Genomic DNA, 14,455 nt, shown 5'->3' on the forward strand with positions numbered 1-14,455 from the left:
GTTGCCACAGACTTGTGAAGAAGAGAAGTTGCATCACCGCCCTAATGCATACAGCAACTGATAACGGTTGTGGATAAAACTACTGCCTCTTTAATAACAATTTTCAGAAAAAGAAAAAGTTGGTCCTTGTTGTCAGGGGAAACAACAAAAACGGTTTTGCTGTTGGTTTGTTCCTCACATAAAGCACTCTAATATGTGCAACTGTTCTTGTAAGAAGAAAAAAAGATGTCATTATGCCTTGGCTGGTTCTCACGGAGGAGCCATCAGGCACGCAGCAGAACATTTGAAATGATACTAAGAAACTTTACAATGGGATTTCTCTTCAGAAAACATGACAATCTAAAAGTGCAAATACTTGATTGTTTTCAGTAATCTTAAAGCCATTTGTTTTGCACAAAATAATGATTTCATTAGAGATTTTAAGGGAGAATTTTCATTCCTGTTTTTGTTTCCAATCTCCTCAATAATTACATTGTCTTTAGATTGTTTAGGATGCCCACCCTGTTTACAGCCCACTGTGAAGAGATCAAAGTATGCCATGGCCTTCAGCGTCTGAGTATGGAATCAATTTACCACATATAGAGATGAGGCTGAATTACTGCAGAATGGTACATATCAGAAATGACATGATGTGTTAATGTGGCTAAAGTTGTGCTTATATATGCAGTGTGGATTATTCTCAGCCAGGAATCAAGGTGTCAGGGGTCAGCTCACAGTTTGGACCGCAGGGGCTTCAGGTACTTGTGGAAGGATTCATGGACCTGGGGAAGGAAGGAGGAATTAAATATTAAAACTGAAATAATGAGCATGTTCACACACTTCTTCCTGATGCCAAAATGATTGTTGGCCATACAGTGCATTAATGCAATAGTGCAAGCTTAGATAGTTAGAGAACAATATTTAAGTCACTAATCTTTCATATTTATAACCGATGGAACTGACCGACTATATGTGATAGAAATAGTCACTATGCACATCCATTTAAATGCAACTGTGAATAATGTTTATATTATGTACCATAATAGTAATGGTGTCAAATCAGCAACCAATGAAATCATCACTGTGCAACACTACTTCATCGCCGTATTAAACTGCTTCTCTTACAGATATGACACACATTTTGAGAAACCAAGAAGAACTGAAAATGTTAAGATTGAGAATTATTTGTCTTTACTGTCACATGTTGTTAATTGTTATTCTTGGTTGGTTGCCAACCATCAAAAAGACAGATCTTACATCACATGAGCCTGTATGTGAGCAGACTGCTGGGGGGAAACCAGTGGAGTGACTCCAGGAAGCAGGCGTAGTTCGCCGGGAATCGAGTAAAGCCTGCGTCCGGTTCTTGTTGCTAGCATTTAGCCTGTTAGTAGCTCGTAAGGCCTCATAGTGTAGCGGTAATCAAATTCCTTAGACTTTAATTTCATCCCTGTGAACCTGACTGACCTCTGTGGAGTTTAGCGGTGAGCGGCGCGCCCACTCAAACAAGTTCTCATAGACGTTGCCATCATATCGCCCCAGGACCGAATTCAGCTTCTTGTCGTGGATATCAAAGGCATCGACTAGTGCCACAGCGTTGGGCCGCAGCTGAGACAGCAGCTCCTTGATACGAGCAGAAATCTGCAGAACCTGTGGCACATTCAGCAGTCCAGCCTGAAATAAAACAGATGGAGATGTGGATGAAAACATGCTGATGGACCTCACACAGCCGCCCTAACAATGAGGAAACAGGGGGTTGTTAAATAAAGCATGAAGTCTTATATTCCATTTTCAATTTAAAGCTCAGCTGATGAAACCAGATCTAAATTGCCTTTCTTTAGCAGCCGCCCAGGCATACAAACCCAACACACAAAGACCCCATTTTGTTAGCTCAGAGACAAAGACCGAATTGAGGCTGGTATTTTATATGGAAGGAATTAGACAATAAAACTGACCAACAGCGCAGGGAATATGCAAATAGCTGGGGCCGCTTTGTGCAATATGTCCGTGACACCTCCAATAAGATTAACAGTAAATGTGGACCATGTTGTTTCTGTATGTTAGGATTGTTCTGACCTGTAAGAAGTCTCCAGAGTTCTTTGTGATGCCATGCAGGGCGTACAGCAGAGCAAGGCTCGACATCACCGAGTGTATCGCTGTGTCACCGACCTCCACAAGCTTGTCAGTAAAGAGCTTCACTACAACATAGTGACAGTGGGCCTGAAGAAAGAAAAGGGCAGAAAAAGAAATGAGATGGACATGAGCAGGATTTCAGTTTGACTTCAGAATGCATCAGAACGAATGACATATTCTTGGGAGCACAGCATCCATCTCTACAATTACCCGTAAGTCAAAGCCGTGTCTGTGTATCACAAGCTACGGAAGGTTTTAAACTGTAATGATCACAGACAGACATAACTGAACTTACATCTGAAGCTCTGACCAGGTCAATAGCACTGTTGTTCCAGGCGTCCTCCTGGCTCTTCCTCTGCTGCAACTCCTGCTCGATGCTCTTAGCTGCCAGATCAACCAGACTACAAACACACACACACAAACACACACATTAAAAACACAAGACACTTTTTACCTTCTCAGTTTTAACAACATGGCAACAAACTTTGGGTTTTAAGAACGGCAGAGCATGTCTCTTTACTTTAAATTCCCCCTGAAATCTGGGAACTCTATGGAAAGAATATTTTAAAGTGAGCCTGATCAGAAACATTACTAACACGCAACTATCATCTAATGTCTGGCAGGCCACATTTTGCCACCCTCCACCAGACTGGCTTCCTTTGTGCTCGACACAAGGCTGACACTGACTGCCAAACTAATTTGGATGTGACCAAGGCTGACAGTATGCAGGCATGTGATCAGAGCCACATATTATCATTATTATTATAATATACTATCAGTCAGTGAAATGGACAAAGGCAGAAATATGGTTGACAGCAGAGAACAGCCGATCTGCACAGATACTGAAAACGGATTAGACGATAAGGGTGATACATGACAACTGAAGCTCAGGCCAACAACAAGACCGAACATTAAAATCTAACAGTGTGACACAACAGCAGACAAAAGTGTTAACACTTGTTAAACACTACATTTACATGTTGGGCATTTAACACATAGCCATGTCTAATATCTAAACGTTGAAAAAGCACATTTTTTAAATCTTTACGTCATACATTACATGCAACCATGAGCCAAGAGTGGAGGGATCAGAGCAGCAGTACATTGACAAAGGATAATAAATATAATTCAAAAACAATTAATTTAGTTCTTAAACATGAACTTATATAACAAATATGTCTTATAAAAATGTGGAAAACAATGTGAAATGATAAAAGGCATTAAATAGCTCAAGTGAAAAGATCATTTTCTCCACTGATCTCTTACATGGCAGCTCGCTGTTTGTAGACCTCCACCAGGCTAGCCAGGTCATTTATGTCGACCACGGTTGGTCTGGCAGCGACGGGCTGTGGCTGGACCCTCTGATGCTTTGGTTCATTCAGATATGACACAATGCCGCTCAGCTGCTGCCCTGCTTTAGCCTGCCGGTAGCTCTTCAACAGGTATCTGCATTGACAAACAAAGGAGGCACACAGGTGAGAGTTGAACAACTAAAACATGGCTACACGAGCTGGCTGGTGAACTATTTTGTGTTCAGTCATGGAACTCAGCCGTACCCAATTGCAGTGGTACTGTTAAGAACGTAATTCATTTCTTCTTGTCCGATTGTGTATCATTTTACTAACACCAAATCCAAGTGTCAAGTATGTACCTCCTCATTTGTACAACAACTTTAGCTTTGGTGTGTGTACTTCATGTTCAGTTATGAGCTCATTGTGTAATTTAACATTTCAGCAACTGTTGGCACAAGTTTGTAAGGGAAACATCACATAACAGCATTTCCAAACTGCCCATTACAGTGCTGGTAGTAAATATCCATTACAGCTATCGCTTAGGGATATAAAAGGTCACCTGTGTTTGTTTTTGCTGTGGGAGGAGTGAGGGTGTGTCCCGTGCCTTTGTGGGATGATAGAGCTGCTGAGTGAGTGTATGTTTATGCCTGCATGTGTCTGTATTTGTCTCTGTGAGAAAAGGATGGGTTAAAAAAAGATAACTGTGTGTATATAATTCAGTGAGAGCACTGCTGTTTGAGTATGTGTACTAAAATCAGTTCTGGTATTACGCAGACGTTACTATACTGTACGTTTGAATGTTACAGCCTAAAGTAGACACAAAGTAAACAGATGACCTCCCTCCTACTGTGCGAGCACTATAGCAACACACCGACTCAAACACCAAAGGGTGTGTTTGAGTCAGAGTTGGGTGGAGAACTTGGTCCTGGTAAGGTGTCACGTTTGTTGTCATACGATTCTGTGTGACGAGTTACCTCGCAGTCTGCAGCATCATGACTGTGTTCTCTCCCTCGTAGGTGCACGTAGGGGTGAACTCGACGTAAATGTCCGGCAAGCCGCTGCTGCGGGAGTAGCCATGGCCGCCACATGACATGCGGCACACCTCGATGGCAGAGTTGGTTGCCCATGTGGTGAAGGCCTTCAGACCCGCAGACAGGGCGTGGAGCTGGAGATTTGAGGGCAAAGGGGGTGAAAAGAGCTTCATGGGAGGCCCAAACACTAGTTGACAATTATATACACATTTAAAATAAAAATATAATGTTTGGACTAGAATTTTCCACGGATGGCCTATTGCCCTGGCTGGAATATGAGAAGTCAATCTCCAGCCCAGTCAGTCAATATGCATCATCTTCTGTCCTCATCAAACCTAGATCAGTCCTTCATGTGCACTTCCAGTCAGTACCTCGGGCAGCTCACTGAAGTCCCCCTGGGTGATGTCTCCACTGATGCGGTTGTAGGTCCGTCTCATATACTGGCCAACAAAAGAGAAGGCATAGGCCATCGCCAGCAAAGGGAACAGCTTGTACTGCTGCGCCTGGTAATCGAGGATCTGAGGCTCTGGGTCTCTGTGGGACACAAACACACAGGTTGGCGTTTTCAGGGTCTCATATAACAGGTTGTACTTGCCTTTGATACATGAGGATGTGGTAAGAGATTGAGTCATGGAAAACCCGTGCTGCTTCCATCTCTTGTTGGAATTATGTCAACATTTCTGAACCTCTGACCCTGACCAGCGAGACCACTGTGAATTTCCAGTGCCATAAAAGTCAAATCTAATTTAGAGCATGACCCTAAGAATCATGTGTTTGCTTGTTACTTCTGTGAGTAATGCAATGTTTGTGCAGATGTTTGTTGAAGTGCACTAATTTGAGTTGACTGACCCCGGCCGGATTTCAGACTGGTGTCGAACAGAACTGTAGCGGATGGCGATGGTGCAGGATTTGGAGAGGGCCCGGGCTGACTCGCCTACAATCATGGAGCGGATGAACACCATGGTGCCGTAGGTCAGCTTGGCACTGGGTGGCTTCAGATAGGTTCCATCTGGCTCTACCTAGTGGAGAGACAGAGTCATTCTAACTGCAGATGCCTTCAGGAGCAAACGTCCCACTATAAATGCAACACGCGGAATAAAGTCAGTTTATTATTACAGCAGGCACAACCAGATAAAAAGGTAATGCAGCCTAACACAATAGTACTGGAATAAATGCTACCTTCATGAAGGTGGTAATGTTCAGTTTTTGTTGGGTCTGTTTAACAGAGACGTTGACTCAATTATGGAGAATGTTTGCGAAGCTGTTGAATTGTACTGTAGGTGTTTTCAATTTGAAATTGGTTCTTCTGTATCTTCCAGCGGTATGCAGCTAAATCAAGCGCGCCTCAGTTCCAGGACAGCAAACTTACAAGAGGAAAAAGGGGACTGGAGCAAAAGTATTATTTTGCAGTCTTAAAATGTTGCAATGTGCAACTGCAAAGACGACTTTGTCTTCATCAGAGTCAAGTTCTTTTGTTTCGGCCAGTCCGTTTATATCAATGAGTGTAGGCTAAATAAAATAAACATCTCTGTATAATTCACTACAGCCCCACAGTGACATCCTCTAAGATGATCACAAAGTTGAGAATCAACACATCTCTAAAAAGGTTTAAACTAAATCTGAATCGCCTTTGAGTGTAGCAATAGGTGTTATTACGCTGTCAGCAATCATTCCAAATCTCAGAAACAAGAACTATTTAATTAACTTAAACCTGCTCTCAGGGAAACCACCAACTCAAATGATGTCCCGTCACCTTGGCGTATTTCATCAGCATGTTATCCCGGGGGATCCGCACATTCTCTAGTTTCAGGTAGCCGTTGTCAACTTCATTGAAGCCAAACTTGGGGCCAATATCGCCAACCACAATACCTAAGAGAGACGGAGAAAAAAAAGGAAGGTAAATAAGGAGTGACTTTACCACAAACACCAAGTCCAGAGACATATCGCAGGTGATGGTTACCTGGCAGGGGAATGTGTGTGTCCATGTCGCGGATGGGTACGATGAAAGCATGCAGGCCGTAGAAATTTCCTTGAGTATAAAGCTGGGCTAGCACTATGGCATGGTTGGAGGTCTTTCCAACTAGAAAGAGAGGGAATGAGAGGATTAAAATGTGTTTGTTCTGAATGTCAATGAGCTTTCCTCAGCCTGAAAGAAACACAAGAAACAAGAAAGAAAAAAAAAAGCATTGAAACATCTAGATAAGAAAAAAAGAAAAAACAAATTCCGTCCAGGATTTCTGGTATTATTCCAATTCCACTCTTGGTCCAGTCCTGCAGATGTGACAGTGGGAGTGTACTTACGTCCTCCAGGCCACCATTTGATGGAGCTGATTGTGGGACTGTTCAAGACAAACTCCTGCGTGGCTGGATCATATGTGGCTGTGGTCTCCAGCCCCCTGAGGTGTGTGCCTAGAGGACATCATGTCAAAGCCAACCAAACACACACACAGTTGAAAACACAACATTAACTGATGTGACATTAACGGACTGAAGATTAATCAATGAATCATATAATACTTCAGCATCAAATCAAACAAGAATAAAAAGATAACTCAAAATATCAAACAGGATGTTGGATAGAAGACATTGTAGCCCTTGACAATTTGAAATATGCATTTATGGGTATCTGAACTCTTTAAAATAAAAAATAAAATACAATGGATGAAGCCAACACAATGAGCAAAGCAGTGCACGTTGTAGATGTTTGACAGATCTAAAACACATGTGGAACAATCATAGATTAAGATAATTCAACTCATGCGTATCTACGTCATGCCATATAATTCGTGGCCTCGGAGTTTGAATCTAAAAGAGACAAGCCAGGTCTGGCTGGTCTAATCAAACTGGCATGCGTGTTGCTATACTGGTCTGCAACTAAAGCCAGAGGCTAAAACAAACACATACAAACTATCGAAGATTGTTAGTAAAAGAAACACCTCTGTCATAAACACACAAAAGGGGTGTTAAGAGTGGCAGAGGTAGTTTTTTCGGGGAGCATAACATCTAGTGACAGACTCTCTGGGTTATGCATGGAAAATCTAATTTTGTACAACTTGTCCGTTGAGTCAACTGATACAAGTAGTCAGACGGGTTGTAAATATGTTTATTCATATATTTAAAATATTTGACCTACTTTTGGTTGCGTTCATCACAAAGTTAACTTGTAGCAACTTAGAAAATGACATTTAAACTTTGTTTATGACGTTTCTGCCCATTCGTGTAGCTTTAACTACTCGACTAATTTAGTTTTATTCCACACAAAAAGAAAGAAATGATGGAGAAGATGTTAAAACAATAAACCTTCTCAGATAATTAGTTGTGGAAGTTTTAGCATGAAACAAACCGGTATAAAAGTCAACATTAGTTCAAAACTAAAGCATAAAAACTACCACAAAATGTAGCACCTACATGTAAACAATGTCCTAAACAATTATTGGATCTATTGCCAGTAATAAAGTAACCAAATAATCCCGGTCTGCTATTTTGGACTGCTCTGTTCATTTTACCGTGGCCCATCTCAGTCTGAGCGTAGGTGCCGATGATCTCTAGGTTCCAGGCGGGCATGAAGAAACGGTCCATCTGCTCTGGGGTGGCCTGGTTGAGCAGTGTGGGCAGGAACATCCCCAGATGGAGATCCAAGGGCTCTGGCCTGTCTGGGTGCACGCAGCTAAGGCCACGCAGGACAGGGGCAAACGGAAAAGAGGAGCAGGTAATGCGGAGAGGGCAAGGAGGGAGATGCTTAGGGAATTTTTGAGGGAAGCAATATGGAACGTTTGAACCATGTAAATGCAGATGAAGGGAGGGGAGGATGTTGGATTAAGAATTATGGATAAGAATTTAAATGGTCCAGATGACGAAGAAGCGACAGAAGAGATAAAAGGCAGAGGTTGTGTGGTAGGGAAGCAGTGAAGGCAGTAGTGATAGAGACTAATTAAAACAGCTTTTGAGCATATCATGCATATTGATTTGATCGTGTGGTCACAACTTGACTTGAAACCCGTTTAGAGCAGTTTTAGAAGCTGCACCAAAAAGGGTCTTCGCTGACACGTGAGATTATGTACAGCACTTTGGTCTTAGCCACATCTCAGTTTAGGCTCTTTCAGGTTTCTGACCATAAGAAGATCAAATCGAAGCATAAAGGTTCATTATAAAAATACACTCCTGATTTATTTCTTCAGACCAAGTAGTCACATGTAAACTTCTCGTTCATCACTACCTGGATGTTCAACTAGTCTGGCAACATGCAGTTTGAATGACAGCCCAGATGGTTGGAGAACATGAGATGGATAATAGAATGACGTCTTGGCAGATACCAATTGGGATCTATTTTGATAACACCTTTTCAACCTAAACTGACAAATATTTGGTGGGTCTCAAATGTGAGAATTCATATAATTCCCTGGTCTTACAGTGAAAAGAAGATTTGGGGACGTTTAAGGATACTGTCATTTCTTTTCACTGTTTTCTTAACAAAACCATCAGCAGATGAATTAAACAATTGTTAGTTTTCGCTCTAGAAAAGTGACCACGGGCACATTAAGTCACGACATAAATGGGACTCTTGGATTTGGCAAAGTGTTGCAAACAGCAGCTGGCACAGACTATATTCTCTACGATAACAAAGCGACATTGAGAAGCTAGAACTCAGCCTCATTATGGGATGCCAGACCACACATTTCCACCTGCTTTTGATGCAAGAGGACAACAAAAATACAATAAAATCCGTTTCCAGTCTACACTACCTATTAATTCACACACCAGAACTTCTCCACCACTCCAGAGGTCAACAGCCAAACAAAAGACATCATTAAGAATAAAGTATGGATTAAAATCAATTGGAAAATTAATTAATTAATTACTTGAAAAAGTGATGGAAAATAATCAAGACACAGTAATCAAAATACACATGAGCATCTCCATTAGTTGTGAGTAGGAAAGCAGTGGATCTACCAAATGTAGATGGGAATTCGTGACGAGAAAAAACTAATATATTTTCTTTTAGGATACTACCAGCCCTAAACGGTGTGAGGGACCACCACTGTAGCATTGTTAGTAACGCAGCTACAGCACACCTCCTTAAGTAGCCACAATTCATCAAGTCTTGTTAGAGCATAATGAAACGTATGGACACAATTGTCAGGACACTCGTGCAACTACTTTTGAATTTCTTACATGATTTGGATCTGTCAAACACATACAACAATTCACCAGAACTGCTACTAACAGGCCTCTTTTTTTCCTGCCACAATTATCATTTTGGCTCAACATTAAAAAACACTAATGCCAATTTGTGCCATTTTATAAACGGCATGATGAAGTTGTGTCTGAGGGCCTTTAAAAACAAGTAAATAAGTTAAGGGCTAAGTCCCGGACTGACCATGACCCATTTCAGTTTGGGCATACGTGCCCACGGCCTGGAAGGACTCTGCCAGAGGTAACCATTTCCTGGACTGCTGAGGGTCACACTGAGTGTACAGGGTCGGGAGGAACATGACAAAGTGTAGCCCCAAGGCCTCATTTTGGTTGCCTTTAACCATACTGGGTGAAGGGAAGATAATGGATACAGAACTTAGGTTCAGATTTGCCGTTTCTTCAACATTTATGCATTTGCTGACTCACTTATGCCGTGAAAGAACTTTGCACTTTAGGGCTGGGATGAATTTTATCTCACAGATACAATTTAGTAAAATGTCTGGTCCCTCTGTCGTTTTGCAGATATAATACAAGTCTCCAGCTGAGGCACTTCATCACTGGGACTCGATAAAGCATATTAGTCTTATTTACAATAACTTTCAGAGCTTCTTTTTGGAGAAATATCAAACTCCTACTAGGACTGAGAGCAAGTATTAATGTGATCCCCATATATCCTATAGCCACAATAAAAATTATGATTTTGAAAAACATGTCTATTTTATAGACTGACAAAAAGCTTGGGCGGAAAACCCTAAAAATAAAAATCTGCATTACGTTGAGCAGCGAGTGAAAGCTGGGATCTTGCTCATTGTGCCCTTTGACACAGTTTTAATCTTATGTCGAACTTTGCTCCAACTGCCTTCATTGGCCTTGCCTGACCCATCCTGCTGTTTAGTAGTTTGATAGTTATATGACAGTTATGGTGGAAAAAACATGTTAAAATGGTCCACCACTTTAAATGGTTGTTCTCGTGTCGTGGCGCCCGAGTTGCATCATGACAACCTTTAATATGTTGGCAATGCCATTTTGTATGTCAGTCAAACCTTATTGCTTGCTAAACAAATATTTCAGTGATAATGGAGCACATTATGATTGCCAGCATAGGCCCATCTGGATCTACAGTATCTATGTACTCCAGTTAAATGTTGTCGACTCGTTTACCACATACTTCTTGTAGCAGTAGATCTCGTCTGGGTCTGCAATGCCGTACTCTCTGAGCTTCAGGATCATTTGGGCACTTTTTTTAACAGCCTGGTCATAGCGCTCACTGCGGGACAGGAAGTTAGGGTCCTCCTCCTTAAAGTCCGGGTCACTGAAAACCATCGACTCTACAGTGGAAATCAGAAGCATCTTTTAGTGAAACAGCTTCTCTAGTTTACATACATTCAAGTTTAACTGGACATTTCTAAAAGTCTATTAAATGTGTAAACCCAAGATTTAAAATGTGTATTAAATGGTATAACAAGTAAATACAGTAGGTTGTTAGAAAAATACAGATTGGCCATCCCTGTATATTCCCAGTGATTCATAGTTCAGTTTAACCACATTCACAGTCAGACTGACAACGATCACAATCTTTTGGCCGTAAAAGGTGAGAGCAGCCTAACAAACCTTTTGATATTTTCTAAAAGGTTATGTAGATTAGAATTGTTTGATCTGAAGCCGATTGGGTCTTCATGTTCCCTTTTCTAATTAAATATTGTGCTTAAACCTGTCCAGACTCCTGTGAGCTTGATGGAATGGATGTTCCCAAGTGCAAAATAACTGTGCATATCTGCATATTTAGGATCAATAAAAGTTAAAAATAAAATGAAAGCTTATTTAAGAATGCATGTAGAAATTAAAGTGAGATATAAAATAAGCTACCAAAGTGTGTGTATACACATTATAAAATGTGTATACACACACACTTTGGTACACATTCAAACATCTGTTTTTATAGATATAGCTAGATGAAAATAAATACATATGGTGTGGATTTCTTCATGAACTGGCATTCGTCAACCATTAATCAAACATATTGTTCTTAGCCACCTTTAGCGTCGTGGTTTGCCTCGAGAGAGGATATGAAGACAGTAGCTTGACCTCCAAAGCGTGAAGTTCAGTTGTAAAGTTACATAATTAGACACTAAACAACATCTATCAATTAACGTCCGTGTCCGCCACATTTATCTTTGGGAGACACCACATCACTATGACATAACCAACCTAACTTTAGACATATCCCTTAAACTGATATTAGGGTGGGAGTTTTCTAAATAACGTAGTTCAAGTTTGGTTCAGTCCAGGACGAGAAGAGCGCCACCTAGCGGCCGGAGACAGCCGAGCTGTTAGCCAACAACCAAGGAAAGCGTTTGCTAGCAGCTAGCTTCCTTTTCCTCCACAGTATTGTGTTGTGTCTGTCCTCCTCGTATCAAGGTGTCGGCGGTAACGTACACAATAACTGTTCGCACTAGGGGGCAAAGTAGACGTCGCAAACTCACCAATTTCTCGCCGTCTTCTGGTCTTTTCAGGCCCGCCGTCCAAAATGTGGGTCAGTTTCTCGACGTCAAAAGTGGCGTGTTGCCGCTCTCTCGTGATGTCCGGATTCATGGTTCTGTGTCTGTCTGGAGACGACGCCTGTGCTGCACTGGGGAAAGTATAATGACAAACGTGTTGTATAACTGCAACCTCAACCTGACTGGTACCTCCGTCTCGGCCTCCTGACGCAGCCGCAGAGAGGTTCGGAGTCACGTGACATACACCCCGGAAGTAGCCACAGACCATAAGAAGCACACCTCTTATACTCTTTACCATTAACTGTACCCACGTTGTTTAACTATTTCAGATTTGTCTTCCCACGGGCGTTATGCTTCCCGCAGCTGCAGCTTTTCATTTCCCCTGGGAAGTAAACTCCGGAGCAGTGCAGGAGGGAGAGTCAGTGAGAGTCTTTGGCAGGTGGGTTTTGGTTCAGACTATAATCTGTGTTGATGCTCGGATGAGAAAATAATAATTCTATTTTGCAACGAGTTTGTTTGGTACTAGTCCATATCTGCGTTTAGACATAATGCATAGTGGCTGAAGTAGCAATTCAGGTTTGACAAGTCTAATAATTGTATTTAGATCTGGTTTAATGTGATCTAAATGGAGGTAAGGCTGTGCAATAATCCTTTACTGGGTTGTCACAAATTGATAAATAATTTCTCAACAGTATTCAAACAGTCCCTAGTGTCTACTTGTTAATCCAGTCCAGGTTTGTATTTAATCTGGTTGTTGTGGTCTGGATGGAGAGCTAATCATCCGTTTTTTCCCATTTTCACAAAAAGAATAAAGGTGTCACAGATCTGAGGCTCTATTAATAAACTCCACTCCTGAGACAAATTCACGTTTGACGAATCTAAATGGAGAAAAAATTAGAAAAAATCTCTTAAAAATGAATATCTTATAAAGTTAGTGTAAGTACAAGTAAATGTACTGTTTATGCAGCAGTACTACCCTGTCATTATTTTTTATTATAATACATAATACTATTGAATTATTAACATGATAGCAGTATTTTAATGTTGTAGCCGGATTAACTGGAGCTGATTGTTTCTATTCTGGTGTGTAATAATGCAGCATGATATATGATGGTCACATGTAGTAAATCAATAAGAATACACCTTCACAAAAGATGAAATGGTATCATCTGAGTTGAACATTAAACCTTCCAGTTTAATTCCCCAGACTTGTCTGCTATCAGCCTGAGGAGTCCAGGGCTACGCTGTCAGCTCAGCATGCTTCAAAAGAGCACCACGTGACGATTCACACCTTGTTTGTGGAGCCTTTTAACCCAATAATTGGGGCCCAGTACATCGTTCTGGGTGAGATTGAAAATGCTGATGGTAAGAAAGGATCTGTTGTGGTGTGGGAATGCTGAATCATTTATTATTTGAGTAAAAGTATAGTATATATAAAATACATATATATATATATATATATATATATATATATATATATATATATATATATATATGTATATATATATTGTATTCAACAGCTATCGGGTTAAAAAAATACGAGTGTTTGTAAGCCTCTCTTTAGATTTCCCCCCAGAGTCCTGTAAATCCGTCCAGGACTCTCAGGCCTCTATCGCCTGCCTTTATCGGCATATTCTCGTCTCACAGGGGTTGGTGCGATGGTTCGCGCTCGTGTGCTGAACTGCGTTGACGGAGTCAACGTTGCCCTTCTACAGAAAGCCATCAACGAGCAAAGGAGCTTCTTCAGGGAGAGGGAGCGCCCATGTGACGATGCACATGCAACGTGATCAGGGTGCTCGATGAGTATCAGGACTGCAGCGCTGCCTCTGAGGCTGTTTGCCAAGGTGCACTGGAGTGACGCTGTGTGCGCTCAAGTGAACTAAACACTGTTTGGTTGACTGTAAAAGACCGTTGGCTATCTTGTTTACCTCCAACCTTTGTAGTTCTTCGGTGCTGCCATTTTACATGGTGAGCATTATCAGTCTTAACCTTGTCAATGTACATGTGTGGTCCCATATCATTCACACATGCTTTAAAAGGGTTCCAACAGATATGTCATGTATGGGTCACTTGATATTGATTAAAACAAAACTATGGATATATGAATGAAATGCAAGCCTTTTGAGCACTTTGTACCTTGTGTGTGTGTATATATATATATATATATATATATATATATATATATATATATATATATATATATAAATTAGATACTTTCTAACGGCGCAATGGAGTTTAGCTGAATTTGATTTTTATCTTATTAGAATTTGTATTAACAAAATAGTTTTATGAATCCATGTTTTAACCATATTTATAAAAAAGAAATCTTCAA

The 14,455-nt window shown here is 41.0% G+C and overlaps 2 protein-coding genes across 4 annotated transcripts; one reads left to right on the forward strand and one right to left on the reverse strand.

Annotated features, from left to right (window-relative positions):
- Window positions 1–551: 551 nt before the first annotated feature.
- Window positions 552–12,340, reverse strand: acox1 (acyl-CoA oxidase 1, palmitoyl). Of its 3 annotated transcripts, none has more exons than XM_034556248.1 (14): window positions 12,109–12,340; window positions 10,794–10,953; window positions 7,939–8,099; window positions 6,734–6,841; window positions 6,393–6,512; window positions 6,186–6,301; window positions 5,282–5,451; window positions 4,804–4,966; window positions 4,376–4,566; window positions 3,376–3,555; window positions 2,405–2,510; window positions 2,053–2,196; window positions 1,444–1,650; window positions 552–761 (listed from the first exon to the last, which is right to left on the reverse strand). In XM_034556248.1, the coding sequence occupies exons 1-14, from the start codon at window positions 12,215–12,217 to the stop codon at window positions 711–713; spliced, it is 1,986 nt and encodes a 661-aa protein (XP_034412139.1). In that variant the 5' UTR covers window positions 12,218–12,340; the 3' UTR covers window positions 552–710. The 3 variants fall into 3 exon arrangements, with proteins under 3 accessions (XP_034412139.1, XP_034412215.1, XP_034412292.1); XM_034556324.1 differs by lacking the exon at window positions 7,939–8,099 and adding an exon at window positions 9,810–9,970; XM_034556401.1 differs by lacking the exons at window positions 7,939–8,099; window positions 10,794–10,953; window positions 12,109–12,340 and adding an exon at window positions 9,810–10,740.
- A 13-nt stretch (window positions 12,341–12,353) lies between these two features.
- On the forward strand, window positions 12,354–14,234 carry ten1 (TEN1 subunit of CST complex). The gene is made up of 3 exons (XM_034556514.1): window positions 12,354–12,562; window positions 13,331–13,488; window positions 13,771–14,234. Exons 1-3 carry the CDS (start codon window positions 12,474–12,476, stop codon window positions 13,908–13,910), a joined length of 387 nt encoding a protein of 128 aa, XP_034412405.1. The 5' UTR covers window positions 12,354–12,473; the 3' UTR covers window positions 13,911–14,234.
- Window positions 14,235–14,455: the final 221 nt, after the last annotated feature.

This window comes from Cyclopterus lumpus, chromosome 1 (assembly GCF_009769545.1).
Source record: "Cyclopterus lumpus isolate fCycLum1 chromosome 1, fCycLum1.pri, whole genome shotgun sequence".
In the NCBI taxonomy this organism is placed as follows: domain Eukaryota; kingdom Metazoa; phylum Chordata; class Actinopteri; order Perciformes; family Cyclopteridae; genus Cyclopterus; species Cyclopterus lumpus.